The 15,655-nt window shown below is 43.5% G+C and overlaps 1 protein-coding gene across 3 annotated transcripts in view; it reads left to right on the top strand.

Moving 5' to 3' along the window:
* Positions 1–15,655, top strand: part of MATN2 (matrilin 2) — a 132,219-nt gene that overhangs the window by 111,269 nt on the left and 5,295 nt on the right. For all 3 annotated transcript variants that reach the window (XM_006916660.2, XM_025050139.1, XM_015592967.1), the window contains 4 exons: positions 6,767–6,889; positions 8,169–8,291; positions 10,575–10,697; positions 13,891–14,304. In XM_006916660.2, coding sequence (XP_006916722.1) covers positions 6,767–6,889; positions 8,169–8,291; positions 10,575–10,697; positions 13,891–14,304 — 783 coding nt within the window. The remainder of the gene's footprint in view (positions 1–6,766; positions 6,890–8,168; positions 8,292–10,574; positions 10,698–13,890; positions 14,305–15,655) is intronic.

Here is a 15,655-nt window from a genome sequence, read left to right as displayed (position 1 = left end):
AGGATTGTTCTCTGTCATTGCCACAGAGGTACAAGTCCACAGAACTCATTACCCCGTGATTACTACACCACAGACGTACATGACTCACCAGATGTGGGATCCAGATACGGGGAGCACAGTCTATATCAGCGTGCAAGGCTGCCAGAAGGGGCCCTAAAAACCTTCACTGTGTCCTGAAACTCCTATCATCCTGATCACAAATTGTGATCAGAATGTGTGGACCTGCCTCCTCACTGTGAAAGGAAGAAGACACTTCTCTTAGAGGCAACACGTTTTCTTCCCACATCCTGAGATTTCTCATAAGTCCTGCCATCTATTTCCTTGCAGTGATGGTTCACAGCTGAGCTGTCCTTGTTCTTGTCTCTGGATTTGAGTCTAGGTACCTCCTCAAGCTCTTGGTCCATTCATTCTCATCCTCCACTAACATTTATCCTGTACCTGCAGTGTGTATCCCTGTACATGGGCATCCCTGGGATTGATGCAGTTCAGTTTCTGCCCTGACAGAGTTTAAAGTTTCTCAGGGAAGAAAAATATTAGACATATCATCCATTCCATGTGATGAGAGTTGCCATGTGGGGAGAGGAGGTGCCACAGGAGCATGTGACAAGGAGGCTGTCACCTAGTCCAGAGAAAGTCTCCTGAGAAAGAGATATTTGATCTGAAACCTAGAGATTGATGAGCTAGCTAGAGATGGAAGATGGAAGGTGTTATGAAATGAATGTTTGTGTCCTCCCAAAATTAATGTATTGAAATCCTAACCTCCCCTCAAGGTGATTGATGGTGTTTGGAGGTGGAGCCTTTGGGAGGTAATTAGGTCATGAGCGTGGAGCCCTTATGAATGGGATTTGTGCCTTTATAGAAGAGACCCCACAGAGCTCCCTGGTCTTTTCCACCATGTGAGGATACAACAAGAAGTCTGTGACCTGGAGGAGGGCTCTCACCCAAACACACAGGAACGTTTCTGCTGGTATAAGCCACCCAGTGTGTGGTTCTTTGTTGCAGCACCTGGTGGACTCAGACTGGAGGAGGAGCTCTTCTTGGGCACAGAAAACAGCACGTGGAAGCCCAGGGTCCTGAGCGTGTGCTGAGTATTGAGTTTTGAGTGCGAGAGGGAGACCAGGGAGAGATGAGCCTGGAGACACAGGCGGGACAGATCACTTACAGATTTTAGAGTTACATAAAACTATTTGGAGGCCTTGCCTCCCTTGAGAAACTTAATTTGTCTTCTCAGAACCTACCGGTCTGTCTGAGCAGACTCTACTGAGCTAGGCTGAATGAACACTGGATGTGCAACTGGACCAGATAACTCAGAAGTGATAAATTTGTGATCTAATCCCACCTCTGTCCCAGCACAGCTGACATATTTCACCTCTGCAGATTAAGGGGCCTCGGGCAAGTCACTTCCCCTCTCTGACCATGAGTTTCCTCAACTCCAAAGTGAAAAAGTTGAACCAGTTCATCTCCAAGGTCCCTTCCAGCCTGAAAGTAAGGATAGTACCTGGCACAGAGTATGTGCTCCATAAACACTTGCTGAATGAGTGAATGGACTGCTGGTATGCCACCATTCTCCCCTGGCCAGGGTACCCATGACATTGAGTCCCTCTCGGGGACCAAGGGACGTACTTTCCTAGATAGGAGTACCTTTGGCTCCAGGGAGCAGCTGACTCCGAGTTGGTTTCCAGACGCGATGAGTAGACAGCCACGAGAGCCTATGGTCAGGAAGTTAACTGCAGTACAGCTTTGGCATTCTCTAATTTACCACGAGTCACCCAGACAGGCAGAAACTGAACATTTTTGCTGAACAAATGTGAATTGTGCAGTCTGCAAGGCGGGTGCATGGGAGAGAGTGAGAAGCCCAGCTGACCGCCAGCATCCACACCCCACTCGCTCCCATGTAAAACATCTGCACAAAAACCCTACGAGGTGGATCTAGATACTCTTGATTATCAGAGTAGAAAACTGAGGAAATGTTTCCTTTTACTCAGTGATATTTCAGGCATTAAGTTAGGTGCTGGGACATGCAGGAGAGAAGAACGGATATAGTGCATTGTCTCTTGGAGATCAGAGCCCGGGCAAGCATACTCTGGTGAGGAGGTGGGCACAGACCTAAACCAACCACGTAACTGTTTGGTGATCACTGTGATGCGACCAAAGCGGCAGATGCCTAGTTCTTTGAGGCCCTGTGCCAGGAGGTCGGGGAGACATCTGGAGGTCATAAAGGAGGAAAGAGTCTTCCAGGCAGAGAAATGGCTGTGCAGAGAGCCCTGTGGTGGGAGAGCTTCTGGCTCAGTACTCAAGTACTGAGGTACTAAAAAAAAGTACTCAGAGCTGGAGTACAGCAGGCCAGATGAGGCTGCAGGGCAGGTCCCGTGAACCTTGCCAAAGATTCTCTCATCCCAAGATTCTCAGGAAGCATTAAAAGATCTCAGGCAGAGGGAACGAGTGATGAGAGCAGATTCATATTTGGAAAAGAGGACTCGGGAGGCCTGGGGGACGAACTGGAGGGAGTGGAAGTGGGTGGGTGGAAATCAGTTAGTAGGTGACGCAGCAGCCGCAGAGAAAGACGATGGCATTTGGTTCATGGTGGTGGAAGCACGGAATAATCTGAACACTTGAGAAGGTCTCTGAACATAAGGTCTGTGTCCACCACCAGCATCTCACCCTGGTGGTTTATTGGAATCATCGCTGGGGCTTTTAAAACATCCAAAAGCCCAGGCAGCACCTGAGATCCCCTGAAATAGAGACTATCTTACATTATTAATGTAAGGTCTTTGGAGGGCGATTTGAGCATATTTATCAGCTTTTAAATGTTCACGCCCTTTAACTAGTCATTTCCACTTCAGATGTTTATCTTTCAAATATGCTCTCACATTGTATGCAAAACTATGTGCACAAGAATATTAAAATGATGCTTGTAATAGCAAAAGACTAGGAACCACCTAAATGCCCATCCAGTAAGAAACTGGTTAAATGAATGATGGTGCAGCCTTTAAAAATAACAATGTAGGCTGTCAAAGGTGAGAGACAGGTGTAGTTTTAACTATGAATTTTTGTTTCCCATGAAGAATTTTTGTTTAAATTGCATTTATTTTTAGAATAGGTAAGAGGTTTACCTTTGGTTCAAAAATCAAAAAACAATACAAAAAAAATACATTAAGTTTTGCTCCCACTCTCATCCTGCCATTCTGCTCCCTAACTTCACCGCCTATCAATAACTGGTGGTGGCTGCCCCCAAGATGGCGCCTGGTGATCCCCATCTCCTGGCATCCACATACTTGTGTCGTCCCTGTCCTCACTGTTGGCCAGCATATGGAGACAACAGTGGCATTCCACTTCTCAAATTAAGTTATAAAAGACACTGTGATTGCTGTCTTGGGTGCTGTCTCACTTCTTGGAGCACTCGCTCTGGGGGAAGCCATGTTGGAGAGACCAGCATGGTGAGGAACCACAGCCTCTGGCAGAAAACTGGTAAGGAGCCAAGAATCCTGCCAGTAAATATGTGAGCGAGCTCAGAGGCGGCTGAGCCTTGAGATCGCTGTAGCCCCAGGTGACAGCTTGACTGCAGCCTCATGAGGGCCTCTGAGCCACAACCCCCCAGCTACGCCACTGCTGAATTCCAGACCCTCAGAAACCGTGGAGATAATGTCTGTTGTTTTAAGCTGCTAAATTTGGGGGTAATATTATATAGTAACAGCTAGCTAACATACCATTTTTATTAGTCTATCGTTTATTCTTCATGTTTCTTTATGTGAATAAAAGCAAATACCAATATATATTTTTATTTCCTCCCTTATATACACAAAACATGGTGTGTCATATACTCCATTCTATGCCTTTTTTTTATTTGACTCAGTGACATTTACTGGAGATTTCTTCCTGTCCTCACAGAGAGCACTTCCTCGTTCTTTTTACAGAGGCCTGATATCTCCTTGTGTGGGACATTTATGTGGCTAGTCCCCTGTTACTGGACATTTGAGTTGTTTCCCACTTTTCATTATTATGAACGATCTGCAGTGAATGAATAATTTGAAAGCATATCCCTTCATATGGTACAAGGGTATCTGTAGGAGAGAATTCCAGAAGTGAAGTTGCTGGGTCAAAGGGACATCTTGTAACTTTGGTAGATCTTGCCAGATACCCCTCCACAGGGAAAGTATGCCTTTTAATGTGTATGAATTTTGAATCAGGTGCCTGTTTTGCCTTTTTAAAAAAGTCTCTGCAGGTGATTCCAATGCTGATCTGAGGTCAAGAACTCATCACTGCTCTACTCTCTCTTGATCAGATGCTCTCTAAGGCAGGGGACCCCAACCACTGGGCTGTGGGCCAGTATCAGTCTATGGCCTCTTAGGAACGGGAAGCACAGCAGGCGGTGTACGGCAGGAGAGCAAGCAAAGCTTCATCTGCATTTGCTGCCGCTCCCCAGCGCTAGCATCACCGCCTCAGCTCCACCTCAGATCATCAGGCATTAGATTCTCATAGGAGCACCGGTCCCTGGTGCCAAAAAGTTGGGGACCACTGCTCTAAGGGTATGAGGAAGGAAAAAAATAAAAACCCAAACTCTGCACATGCTTTTAAAGCACACACACGACAAAATTTCCAAACAGCTACTAATATAAAAACCCAGGAGAACTCAGAAAGTGAGCTGGGAGCCTGGGATGATCTGCAGCCAAGGGTGAAGACGTACCCCTGTGGACAGTGGCTTTGGGCTCAGCAGGCTCCTGCTAGGGGAGAGCAGCACCCTTTAGCCAAGCCAGGCTGAGACCACCACGGCTCAGGAAAGCCTGGACGTCCGCAGCCCTTCAGGGTCTGTGTGGGAAGACTCACCCACCCTTTAAGATGAAAGCCTAAGCTGGAGCTAAGAGGACAGGACCGGGCATGGGGGAAGCTCTGGAAAGAAGGGGTGTGTTCGTGGTTCTTTCTGGATTATGGCATGACAAGACTGGCCTGAAAGAGTTATAGCTATTTTATTACCGTGGAAAACAGAGTATTTCTCGTATAAATTCATGGTGGGGAAAAAATGCTCACCTCCACAGCCAAGCAGGCGACTGTTCTGTGGATCCCGCAGTTGTTCCCCGCAGCACCACGGGAAGGACGCTCTGCGTGAGCAGTGGCTTTGGCCTGTGCCCCAAGAGACAGTTCCTATTCAGCGCAAACAGGAGGGTCCAACTCCGTTAGACTCTATTTTGCAGTTATAATTTCAATTAACACCTACCCATTGCTTAAGAATTTTGTCAGTGCTTCTTCTCAAAGAAGACAGGCAAAATTCCCTTCGTGTTTGAGAGCTCACCTTAGAGTATAGCGATGCAGTGCAGTTGGGGAAGACATGGGATTCATTGTCAGAAGATTAGATTTTTAGTCTCATGTTATCACTTATTAGCAATTGGTCTTGCCAAGCCATTAACCTTCCCAAACCTTCATTTCCCTGGCTGGTAAATGAGAATAATATAACTGGTTCTCGGGGCTCCCCTCCCAAACAAAATACTGCAAAGGTGCCTTAGAAAAAAGTATATGGTCTCCGCCTGATTATAAAGGTGGTTATGCATTTTGGAGCCTTTACTTAATAACTTCAATGCATACCCATTATAGAACTTACTCTGTCTGAAATGATTGGGTTGACTCAAAAATGTCATATCTGTATGAAGATGGATTCTTCATATCAACCCGTCAGCAAACTTGTAGGCTCTACCTTCAAAATATGGCCACAATCTGACCACTTCTCCCCAGCCTGGTCGGGGCCACCAGGATTATTGCAATAGGTTTTTCCTAGCTCTCCATGCTACATCCTTACTCATGCCCCATTCTGTGCACAGCAGGCCTTTTAAATGAGGTCAGATCGGATCATGTCACTCCACTGCTCAAAGTCCCCCAGTGACCCTTTCTCACTCAGATCCAACCACTGCCTGTGAATCCCGTGTGGTCTGTCCCTGATCATCCCCTGATAGTCCCTGGCTGCTTGGGCCACCCCCGTTCCCTTGCCTTTCCTGAAATATGCCAAACATGCTTCTACCTCTGCAGTTTGTAAATCCTTTCTTGGTGCTATTCTTTCTCAAATATGACACACTCACTCTTTTTTTTCCCAGGGCTTTGCTCAGTGTCACCTTATCTAACTGCAGCATGTAAAATGACAAGCATTCCCTGCACCCCAACCCCGCAGGCATGCTCTATCCTCCCTTAGCCTGCTTTTTCTCCGAAGCAGTTTTCACCATCTGACACATATATTTGTTGGTCTATTGATTGTCTTCCCCCTCCTCCCCTCCCACTGCTGCATCCAGATGTTAAGCTTCACAAAAGCAGAAACTTTGTTTTATTCATTGTTGTATCCCCAGATCCTAGAAGAGTGCCTGATTCATAGAGTAGGGACTCATGAAGTATTGTAGATTGAATGAATAGATGAACGAGTGGATTACCTAAAGAGTGACACATGCATGCATACTGAAATAGATATGTAGATGAGTTATTACATTATGATAACCAATGAAGTTGGACTTATTTTCTAATATTTATAGGCTATTTGTAGCTGTCTTTTTTTGTAAATTGTCTTTTCATGTTGTTGTTCATTTTTCCTATGGAGATGATGATGTATTTATGTGCTCTTTGCATGGTAAGAATTTTTGCTCATAGACATGCTTTCTATTTTGAAACGTACACTATGGAATTAGATACCGTTTTAATTTAAGGTGTCTGAAATGTCTTTTAAGATTGAATAAGTCACTAATGTCTGAATCATTTCCTTCTTCTGTTTCTCTGATTCTACTCGGATTCTCAGAATTGGACTCTTGTGCTTTGGGTGACCATGGTTGTGAACATTCATGTGTAAGCAGTGAAGACTCTTTTGTGTGCCGATGCTTTGAAGGGTATATACTCCGAGAAGATGGGAAAACCTGCAGAAGTGAGTATTTACTGGAGTTGGCCCACATCCCTGTTATCTGACCTCTGCATGAAATCCACCATCGCGGTCCTTGTGTAAGTCAGTTACTCTCAAGAGCCAATGCCATATGACCACCAAATGTAATGTGGGATCTTGGATCAGAAAAATGACATTAGGTTAAAAACTAAGGGAATGTAAATAAACTGTGGACTTTGGTTGATATTAGTCAATGCATTAATATTGGTCCATTAATTAAATCATGTATTACACTAACGGGAAGTATTATAGGGGAAACTGGGTATGGGTGTTTATGGGAACTAACTCTCTTTTCAATGTACTATCTTTTCAATTTTTCTGTAAATTTAAAACTGCCCTAAACAATAAAGTCCATTAAAAATAAAACCAACAAATGCGCGAATGAAAAAAATCACTGCTAGAGCGACAGCTGAAGTTGCTCATTTCTGCCCTGTGGTGAGCAGCAGTGGTTTAGCAGTGTGCTCTGCGGGACACGTGCTATGTGAAACCCAAGATTCTGTCAACTTCTGTCTTTGCCATTTATTAGCTGGGCAAGTTGCTTAACTTCTCGGAGCCTCTGTTTCTTTGCTTCCAATGTTATTGTTGTTTCTGGTAGCACAAATCCCTTATAGAGACCACCTTATGATGAGGCCATTCTTACATCTCAGAAAACGAAGCCTCTTAGACGGGGTCAAGACACATCTCTGTGTAATCAAAGGGGAGTGTGTAACCCTGAATAAATGATTTCCATCCCTGTCAGTCATCTTTTCCTCAAGCCTCTCAAAGTACTTTACAAAGGGAAATTTATTTGACATATTCAAAGAAAAAAAAGGGGTAACTGGAATTATTACTCTTGTTTTTCACACAAGACGTTAAGGCTCCAAGGGACTAAGTGATTCTCCCAAGTCACATGTTATATCAGGGACTAAGCCAAAATTAGATTCCAGTGCCGCTGCTCTAAATCGAGGATTAATCTCCTAAGTAGTCATACCAAAAGTGTTTCCTTTCTGAAGACAGAAACTACGTCTGCAGAAAGCTGGTAATGGATTGCATTTTTATGAAGTAGGTACTGGTGAATGAGGATGGTGATGATAGCGGGGAAGTTTGAAGAGTTAGCCCGAACTAGAGCTGTGAACTTCACCCTCAGGGCCACCTTCTTCCATATGGATCACTGAGCTCAAGAGGCTCTGGGAATCCAGGGGCTGAGCTGGATGGATCCTCCAAAGTGAAGCCCAGGGAAATTTTGTGTTGGTGAAATTGTTTTAACTTTTTCTGCTGTCTTCAGGGAAAGATGTCTGCCAAGCAGTAGACCATGGCTGTGAACACATCTGTGTGAACAGTGGCGAGTCGTACATCTGCAAGTGCTTGGAGGGGTTCTGGCTTGCCCAGGATGGGAAACACTGCAGAAGTAAGTGGCCTCTAGGTAGAGATGAATTGGTCCATCTGTGGAACTTAGGCGGTTACATAACTTCATTTAATCTTTAAAATCTTCCTTTACAATCAGTGTCATAATTAAAAGTCCCTGACTTGGGTGCTCTGACGTGTTTTGCTAGTGATCAATACGGTGGACCCTTAGTTCTCAGGAATTTCTCAGTCAACGTCCTGAGGTGTCAGGCTCTTGGCTTCTTTTCGTTTTCTCCCAGCTGTTGGCCCTCTCCACAAGACTCGTGTGGTGCCCAGACCTAGCACAGTGCCTGGCTAGTCATGGGACCAAATTAGAATTTCTGCTGCAATCACTATGAGGACCAAAGGATAGTTACAGTGCTATTTCTTCTTGGAAGACCTCATAAGTGAGGGTAGAGGGGCTGAAGGGGTCTTCTGTGGATTTTATTTATCCATTCCATCATTTGCTTCTATATCACCATCATCCAGAACAGACTCTGAGAGTTTACTTAGAATGAGTATTAGGGTTCTCCAGAGAAACAGACCACTAAGGTGTATATGTGTGTGTATTTATGTTTACATGTATATATGTACATGTACATATATAGAGTGTATGTGTGGATGAATGTATGTGTGTATATGTGTATGTATATGTATGTATGTGTACATATACATACATATACACATACACATATATATATATGAGAGAGAGAGGAGAGAGGATGATTATGGGGGGTTGTCAAGTCTGTATCTGCAGGATAGGCCGGCAGGCTGGAGACCTAGGGAAGAGCCGATGTTGCTCTAATCTAAAGGCAGTCTGCTGGAAGAATTCTTCCTTGGGAGAATTCAGTCTTTTTTTTTTTTCATTAAGGCCTTCTTCTGATTGGATGAGGCCCACCCACTTTATGGAAGATCATCTGCTTTACTCAAACTCCACTGATTTAAATGTTAATCTCACTTAAAAAAAAAAAACTTTCATTGCAATATTGAGACTGCTGTTTGACCTAACAACTGGGCACCTTACCACATAAAATTAGCCATCACAACACCCAAAGGAAGAGAAAGATGGGGACATACTAGCTCAGCGAGGTGGGTGTGGGCATTAGAATAGCAGAGGGCAGAGATTTTTCTCCATTGTGAGATTCTGATCTCTTAAACCTTACTTTTAGGAGTTCCACACTGTCTACTTGATTTTTGTGACACCCTGTTCCAGTGAGCAAAATGGCCCATTTTCAGTCAAGGCAAAATAAATTCATTTGAACGTTTTGGGAGTTTCCTCATAGGCTCCTTTGAGATTACTGGGATCACTCTGCATACCAGCAAAGCTGGGTGGATGGAACTCACTGTTCTCATTTCACCACCAGGAAGAAGGGCTCCTTCCTTTAACAAGAAGCTCTGTTGGAACAGCTGACTCCTGATGCCCGTGGGACCCTGGCCTAACCCTGCGGGGCTTCCTGCACAATCCTATTTTGCCTTCACACTGCAGTATCCCTTCTGTGGAGACCATGTCTGTAGTTCTGCCCATTATATCTGCCTGAGCTGTTTGTTCACGCTTTTATTTCTATAAATGCAAGCGTACACACATGCAGCATTTATTCAAGCAACACATTTGTTGCTCAGTAGGTACAACTTTTACCTCTGGAATTTGATTGCTAAATCAGATCCCTCCATTCCCACTTCCTAGAGGGATTCGTAGGACACCGATGACGGTTTTGTAGGAAGCTTCTTTCAAGGAGCTAATGACAGAAAAGAACTGTAGGTTTTCACACCATGGAGGAGGAGTATGTAAGGGACATCATGCGTCAGCTGTGTCATCAACTTGCTACATGACCTTGGGCAACTCTAAAACTTTTTGAGCTTTTTCATTTATAAGTTGGATATAATTATTCGTGCCTTCCTCTTTTCACAGTATATGGTGAAGATTAAAGGGCTATAACTACTTTGAAGAGTTTAAAGTACTCCACACGTGTTCATTAGACTGTTAAAACTGGAGTGTTTGGGATGTCTATGGGAAAAAAATCACTAGCTTGGGAGAATCAAAATCCAAAACCCAATGCACAGTTCTAAGAATTAATAACAAATTCGCGGCACCAAGCACCCACCTTACCATTCAGGATTGTGGGAATAGAGCTTTCTGAGAAGACTGTGTCCCTCTCTTGAGTGTTAGACTGAGAGGGGACGTTTTAAAAGAGGTCTGAAAAGAGATGGCTTTTTACAAAACGGATCACCTCCGTGATCTCTCCTGACACGACTGTTTGGTCCAGCTCGTTTCTACACTGACGGGTTGCTCACTCTATGTTTTCCTCAGGAAAGGATGTCTGCAAATCGACCCATCATGGCTGTGAGCACATCTGTGTTAATCGTGGCAATTCCTACATCTGCAAATGCTCAGAGGGATTCATTCTAGCTGAGGATGGAAGGCAGTGCAAGAGTAAGTGATCCGAATTTGGCTTTCTGCTTTAATTTGGTTTGGGAGTAACTGATTTTTGGAGTATTTTCAGGAAACAAATCCCTCACCTCTGCTTCTCCCATAAGAATAAATATGCATGCATAAATCCAGAATGGGAGAGAGAGCTTGACTGCAGCATGTGTGAAAAAACTTACAAGATTTGTGTTGTGCTCTGGGCTGGAGAATACATTAAGTCCTGAACATTGCACATTAGGAAAAGAGAGATGGCTCAAAGGTTCAAACATAAAAACACTAAAGTAGCAGAAAAAATCTTGAGAGAATTATTTTACAATCTCAGAGTAGAGGAGACCTTCCTAAACATCGCATGAAACATAAAAACCGTAGACGAAAAGAAGGAAAATGTATAGTAAGAGATTAAAGCTATGATACCTTCTTTTACCTATTAGTTATTAGAGATCAAAAGGTGTAATGATTCCTTATGTTGGCAAAGATATATTTTAGAAGGTAATTACAAATTTATCTCTCAGTGTCTGAACTGGTATAACTACTAGGAGGTCAATTTGGCAATATTTTGAAGGCAATTAAAAATTTGTAGGAGTTTATCCTACCAATATGTACATGTGTTCACAAAGCCATGTATACAAGGATATTTAGTGCAGCATCATTTGTATCAGCAAAAAAATGGGAACAAGGTAAATAAATGTCCATCCATAAGAGACTTAGATAAATTACAGTGGAGCTCCATGGTGGAATACTATACAGCTATTAAAAAGAATGAAGTAACTCTAGATAGACCCTCAGGATATTTTAAGTGAAAAAAGCATGGCACTGAATGTTTTTATAGTGTATTACCATTGATGTATTTTGTAAGAGGCTTCTCCTAACATCCATTCGATAGATAGATAGATAGATCGATCGATCGATCGATCATAGATATAGATATAGAGAGATCAAGATGCACACACACTTTTGTAATGTTTGAATTTTTTTCCATGTGCACATATTATTTTATAGAAAATAATTTAAGAAAAAGGATAGAGAAACGAGAGTTAGAAAGCATCATGGTGAGGAAGTTCAGTACAATGTCAAGTGAAAAATAAAGGAAGCAACTGGAAGTCTTTTTAGAAAAAAAGACTTGAGGCATCATTCAAATATGAAAGTGACTGTCACCTCATTAATGATTTCTGTGACCCTTCCCCTGGGAAAGAACAGACCCTAGGGAGGGGCTGCAGCTCAGCAGGAGGACAAAGAAATTTTCTCTCAGGAAAGCTGTGTGATTAATTAAGATCTTGAGATGTGTTGGACAGGTCTGGATTTGAACCCCCATTCATACACTTGTGTGACTTTGACAAATTATCTTCTCTAAGTCTCAGATTCTTCATCTATAATATCAGGATAGTACCGCACAGAATCGTCATGAGGAATAAATAAGAGAGTGTATTTAAAGGTGTTTAGCCCAGTGCTGGCACACTGTAAGTGCTCAACAAACGATAGCTATTGTCATCATCAGCAGCAGAGCTGTCCAAAGACAGGCTTCAGTGAGTGGGCCATTCCTCATCAGGAGTGAGGTTCATGCCCAGGCCGAATGGTTACCGGGTGGGAACGTTGTCACGATGCAAGCAACAGAGGGCAACACTTGATCACCATTAAGGTCTTATTCAACCCTGAAATTCTGGAATTCTGTGAAAATTAAGTTGAGAAGCAAATCAATTGCCTTAAGTATCAAAAAGAAAATGCCCAAAGAAAATTAGAGTGACTCTCCCGCAAAGAGGTAGCCAGCAAGTGGGGCTGTCATTCTTTCTGGGGCTGAAAGCAAGTCTGGCATCTTTCACCCTGACGCCCCTCCACTCCACCAAGCAGTCTTGTTTGCTGGAGGAGCCTTCTGTGCCCCTCAGTACGAAGAGCTTGCAAGTGCTGGTTTTATTCTGTAAGAAAAGAGTATATGGGGAAGAGGAGAAAACAGACTCGCTGCCAAAAAATTATTCCGGCATTTCTGAGACCCTCAGGAGGTCCACAGGCGCTCCACCTGGGAGTTGTTTTTGGTTGATTCAGAAACAGGTTGTGAAAGTAAATGAAGCTCTGAATTGACCTTTTCCTCTTTCACTAGTAATCAGTAGATTGAGTATGGAGGACAAGCGCTTAACAGAGAGAGAGGAACCCACCCCCCCACACACACACATACACACGTTGGCCTGTTATTCAGGCCAAGCATAGAAATATTTTTGCATGTGTGTCTTTACTTTGCATGTGTCTTTACTTGCTTAAAATGTTGTGCTTCACATTCAAAGATTAAACAGCTGCTTGATATATAAAAGAGAAGTTATATCACATAATGAAGACTGTTTAAAATGAGATCATCCATTTGGGATCTATAAATTTTTCTTATGCAGCCCTAAGTAACAAAAATGTCTCTCTACACCCAGATTGCTTAAGTATTTACATAAAACTTTTACTGTCAACCATCTGAGTTGCCTGAAAAGCTTCCGTGTAGATAAAGAATTCAGTGATAATTCATTTTTAATAGGATACTTACAGGTATGCTACCTCATGGATACCACCTTTTTTATTTATTGTCAACAATATTTGTTGAACACCTATTGTGTGCCAGGCATTGGGGATACAGGAATGAATGACACATGGCCCCTGATGAGGAGCTGGCAGACCGGAGGCGGAGGAGGCCCACACATAACCAGCTGTTGCACAGTGCATCTACACTGCACTGTAAGCAACCTGGTGTCAGGGATTTTGTCCTGGCCACTATTTCAATCCTGCTGTGCCTACTGCCTTGCATGAAACATGCTCAATGTGCAAATTTTTATTGAATAAATTAATAACATTAGGGGTACACGAAGAGTAACTAATCCAAGCTGGGTTACTAGGAAAGCTCCCTGGAAGAGGTGAATTTTTTAAGAATTTCCTTCTCTGTCATCTGTCGCAGTGCCAGCACTGGGGTGACGTCACTCTCCTGGAGTAAAGTTGTAGGAATCTTTTGGGCGCTGTCAGACCCTTCAGTGTACTTTACACATAGCACCTGATTTCCTAAAACGTGTACCTCTGCTGTGTGTGTCTCCTAACACCTTCTGTCTGTCCTTTGTAATGAACAAAGGTGATTCTCCAAAGAGGCCATGCCTTCAATTGAAGCATAATTTTCTTCTGTGCATGAATGATTTTTTTTAATCATTTACCTATCCCAACTTTCCTTTCATTCTTGTAGGATGCTCTGAAGGCCCAATCGACCTGATCTTTGTGATCGATGGATCCAAGAGCCTCGGAGAAGAGAATTTTGAGATTGTGAAGCAGTTCGTCACCAGAATTATAGATTCCTTGGCAATTTCCCCCAAAGCCGCTCGAGTAGGGCTGCTCCAGTATTCCACGCAGGTCCGCACAGAGTTTACTTTGAGAAACTTCAGCTCGGCCAAAGACATGAAAAAAGCCGTGGCCCACATAAAATACATGGGCAAAGGCTCTATGACTGGGCTGGCCCTGAAGCACATGTTTGAGAGAAGTTTCACCCAAGTAGAAGGGGCCAGGCCTCTCTCCATGCGGGTGCCCCGAGTGGCCATCGTGTTCACAGATGGACGGGCTCAGGATGACGTCTCCGAGTGGGCCAGTAAAGCCAAGGCCAATGGTAATGTGGGATGGAGGTGTGGTTTACACTGCTCAAGTTCAGGTTTCTTAAACTCACTCGGTGGTCACAGCTGGACATACGAGATCCTTTGAGTGTGTAGAAAGGCTGTCACTGCTGCTATACGTCTTTACTAAACTGCCACCTAGAGGCTTTAAAAGGACTCTACAGCAGGGATGCGAAAGTTGTGCCAACTGGACTATGGGACTAGACACTGACCACACCTGAGAAATCATCTGCTGTGCTTTACTAGCCAGGGTGTGACCTCCAGTGGAGAGAAGGAATCCTGCAAGTGCTATTTAACCATAGACAAATACACAACAGTCCCCAAACACTGGTAAAAATAGATTCCTGGTAGGAGGAACTTTTACTGATAATTCTTTTAAAAATCCAATACTGCTAGTGAACACTGAAAGCACAATAGCCTTAGGATAGCAAATACTCTTGTGTTTGCAGGAGGCAAAAGGTAGCTTTTGAGAAAATCAAAGTGTTGGAAGAGATCGTGACTCTAAGCTCTCATTGCTCAGAACTCGGCCTTTCCTCTGAGGTGTTTCTGACGTGTGTGTATAATGGAGGAGGGACTGGATGTCACTGTAGTTGTGGATAGATGTGAAATGTGGCAGAGGAGTACAGTCCATTGAAAAGGAAACCCAAAAGCTAAGATGGTTGGTAGAGATAGCTTAGGACAAAGTGTCTGGATTCCTTGGGGACCTGAGAAAACTTGAAGTTGTGAAGTTTACTTAAAAGCCACTTTGTTGAAGGCACATTGCTTTACCAGATTCTATAAGGGTATGCACAGAACAGGGGTTCATCGAAGACTTTATGGATCTAGTGCCTAGCCCTGGCACATAGTACATGCATGATTAATAGTTGCTGAGTCAATGAGCAAAGGAGAGAAAGTGCTAGCAATCTTGCCATACCAGCCTTGGACTGGCTATAGTCACACTTTTACATAAGGGAAAAATAAACCTCTAATTTACTTAAAAAAAAAAAAAAAAAGTGCTAGCAAGCCCATTAGTGAACTCCGTTCCCCCTTAGAGAAAGGCTAGTTCACATCAGCGTTCAGTCACTCTCTTTGTGAAGGAGGTTGTTTTCTTGATACCGTTTACCTCACTCTTAACTTTTTTCCTAGTTCAATATAGTCACAAAAAGTGTCCCGCCCGAATCATCTATATGGACAGTAAAACTGCTTGCTCACACCCAGTTCCTCTGCTTCTAGACTAGTTTGCAAAAGCTCATGCCAAATCCACAGGCCCTTGTAGCCTGCATTCCTACTGGGAAAAGCATCTTGTCTCCAAAAGCAGTGCTTAGCCCCCTGCCGTTTTTTGTCACATTGAGACCTATACCTTACTCT

This window comes from Pteropus alecto, unplaced genomic scaffold, assembly GCF_000325575.1.
Source record: "Pteropus alecto unplaced genomic scaffold, ASM32557v1 scaffold164, whole genome shotgun sequence".
NCBI lineage: Eukaryota > Metazoa > Chordata > Mammalia > Chiroptera > Pteropodidae > Pteropus > Pteropus alecto.
The sequence above is the reverse complement of the archived record's forward strand: the minus strand, read 5'-3'. Positions and strand labels throughout refer to the sequence as shown.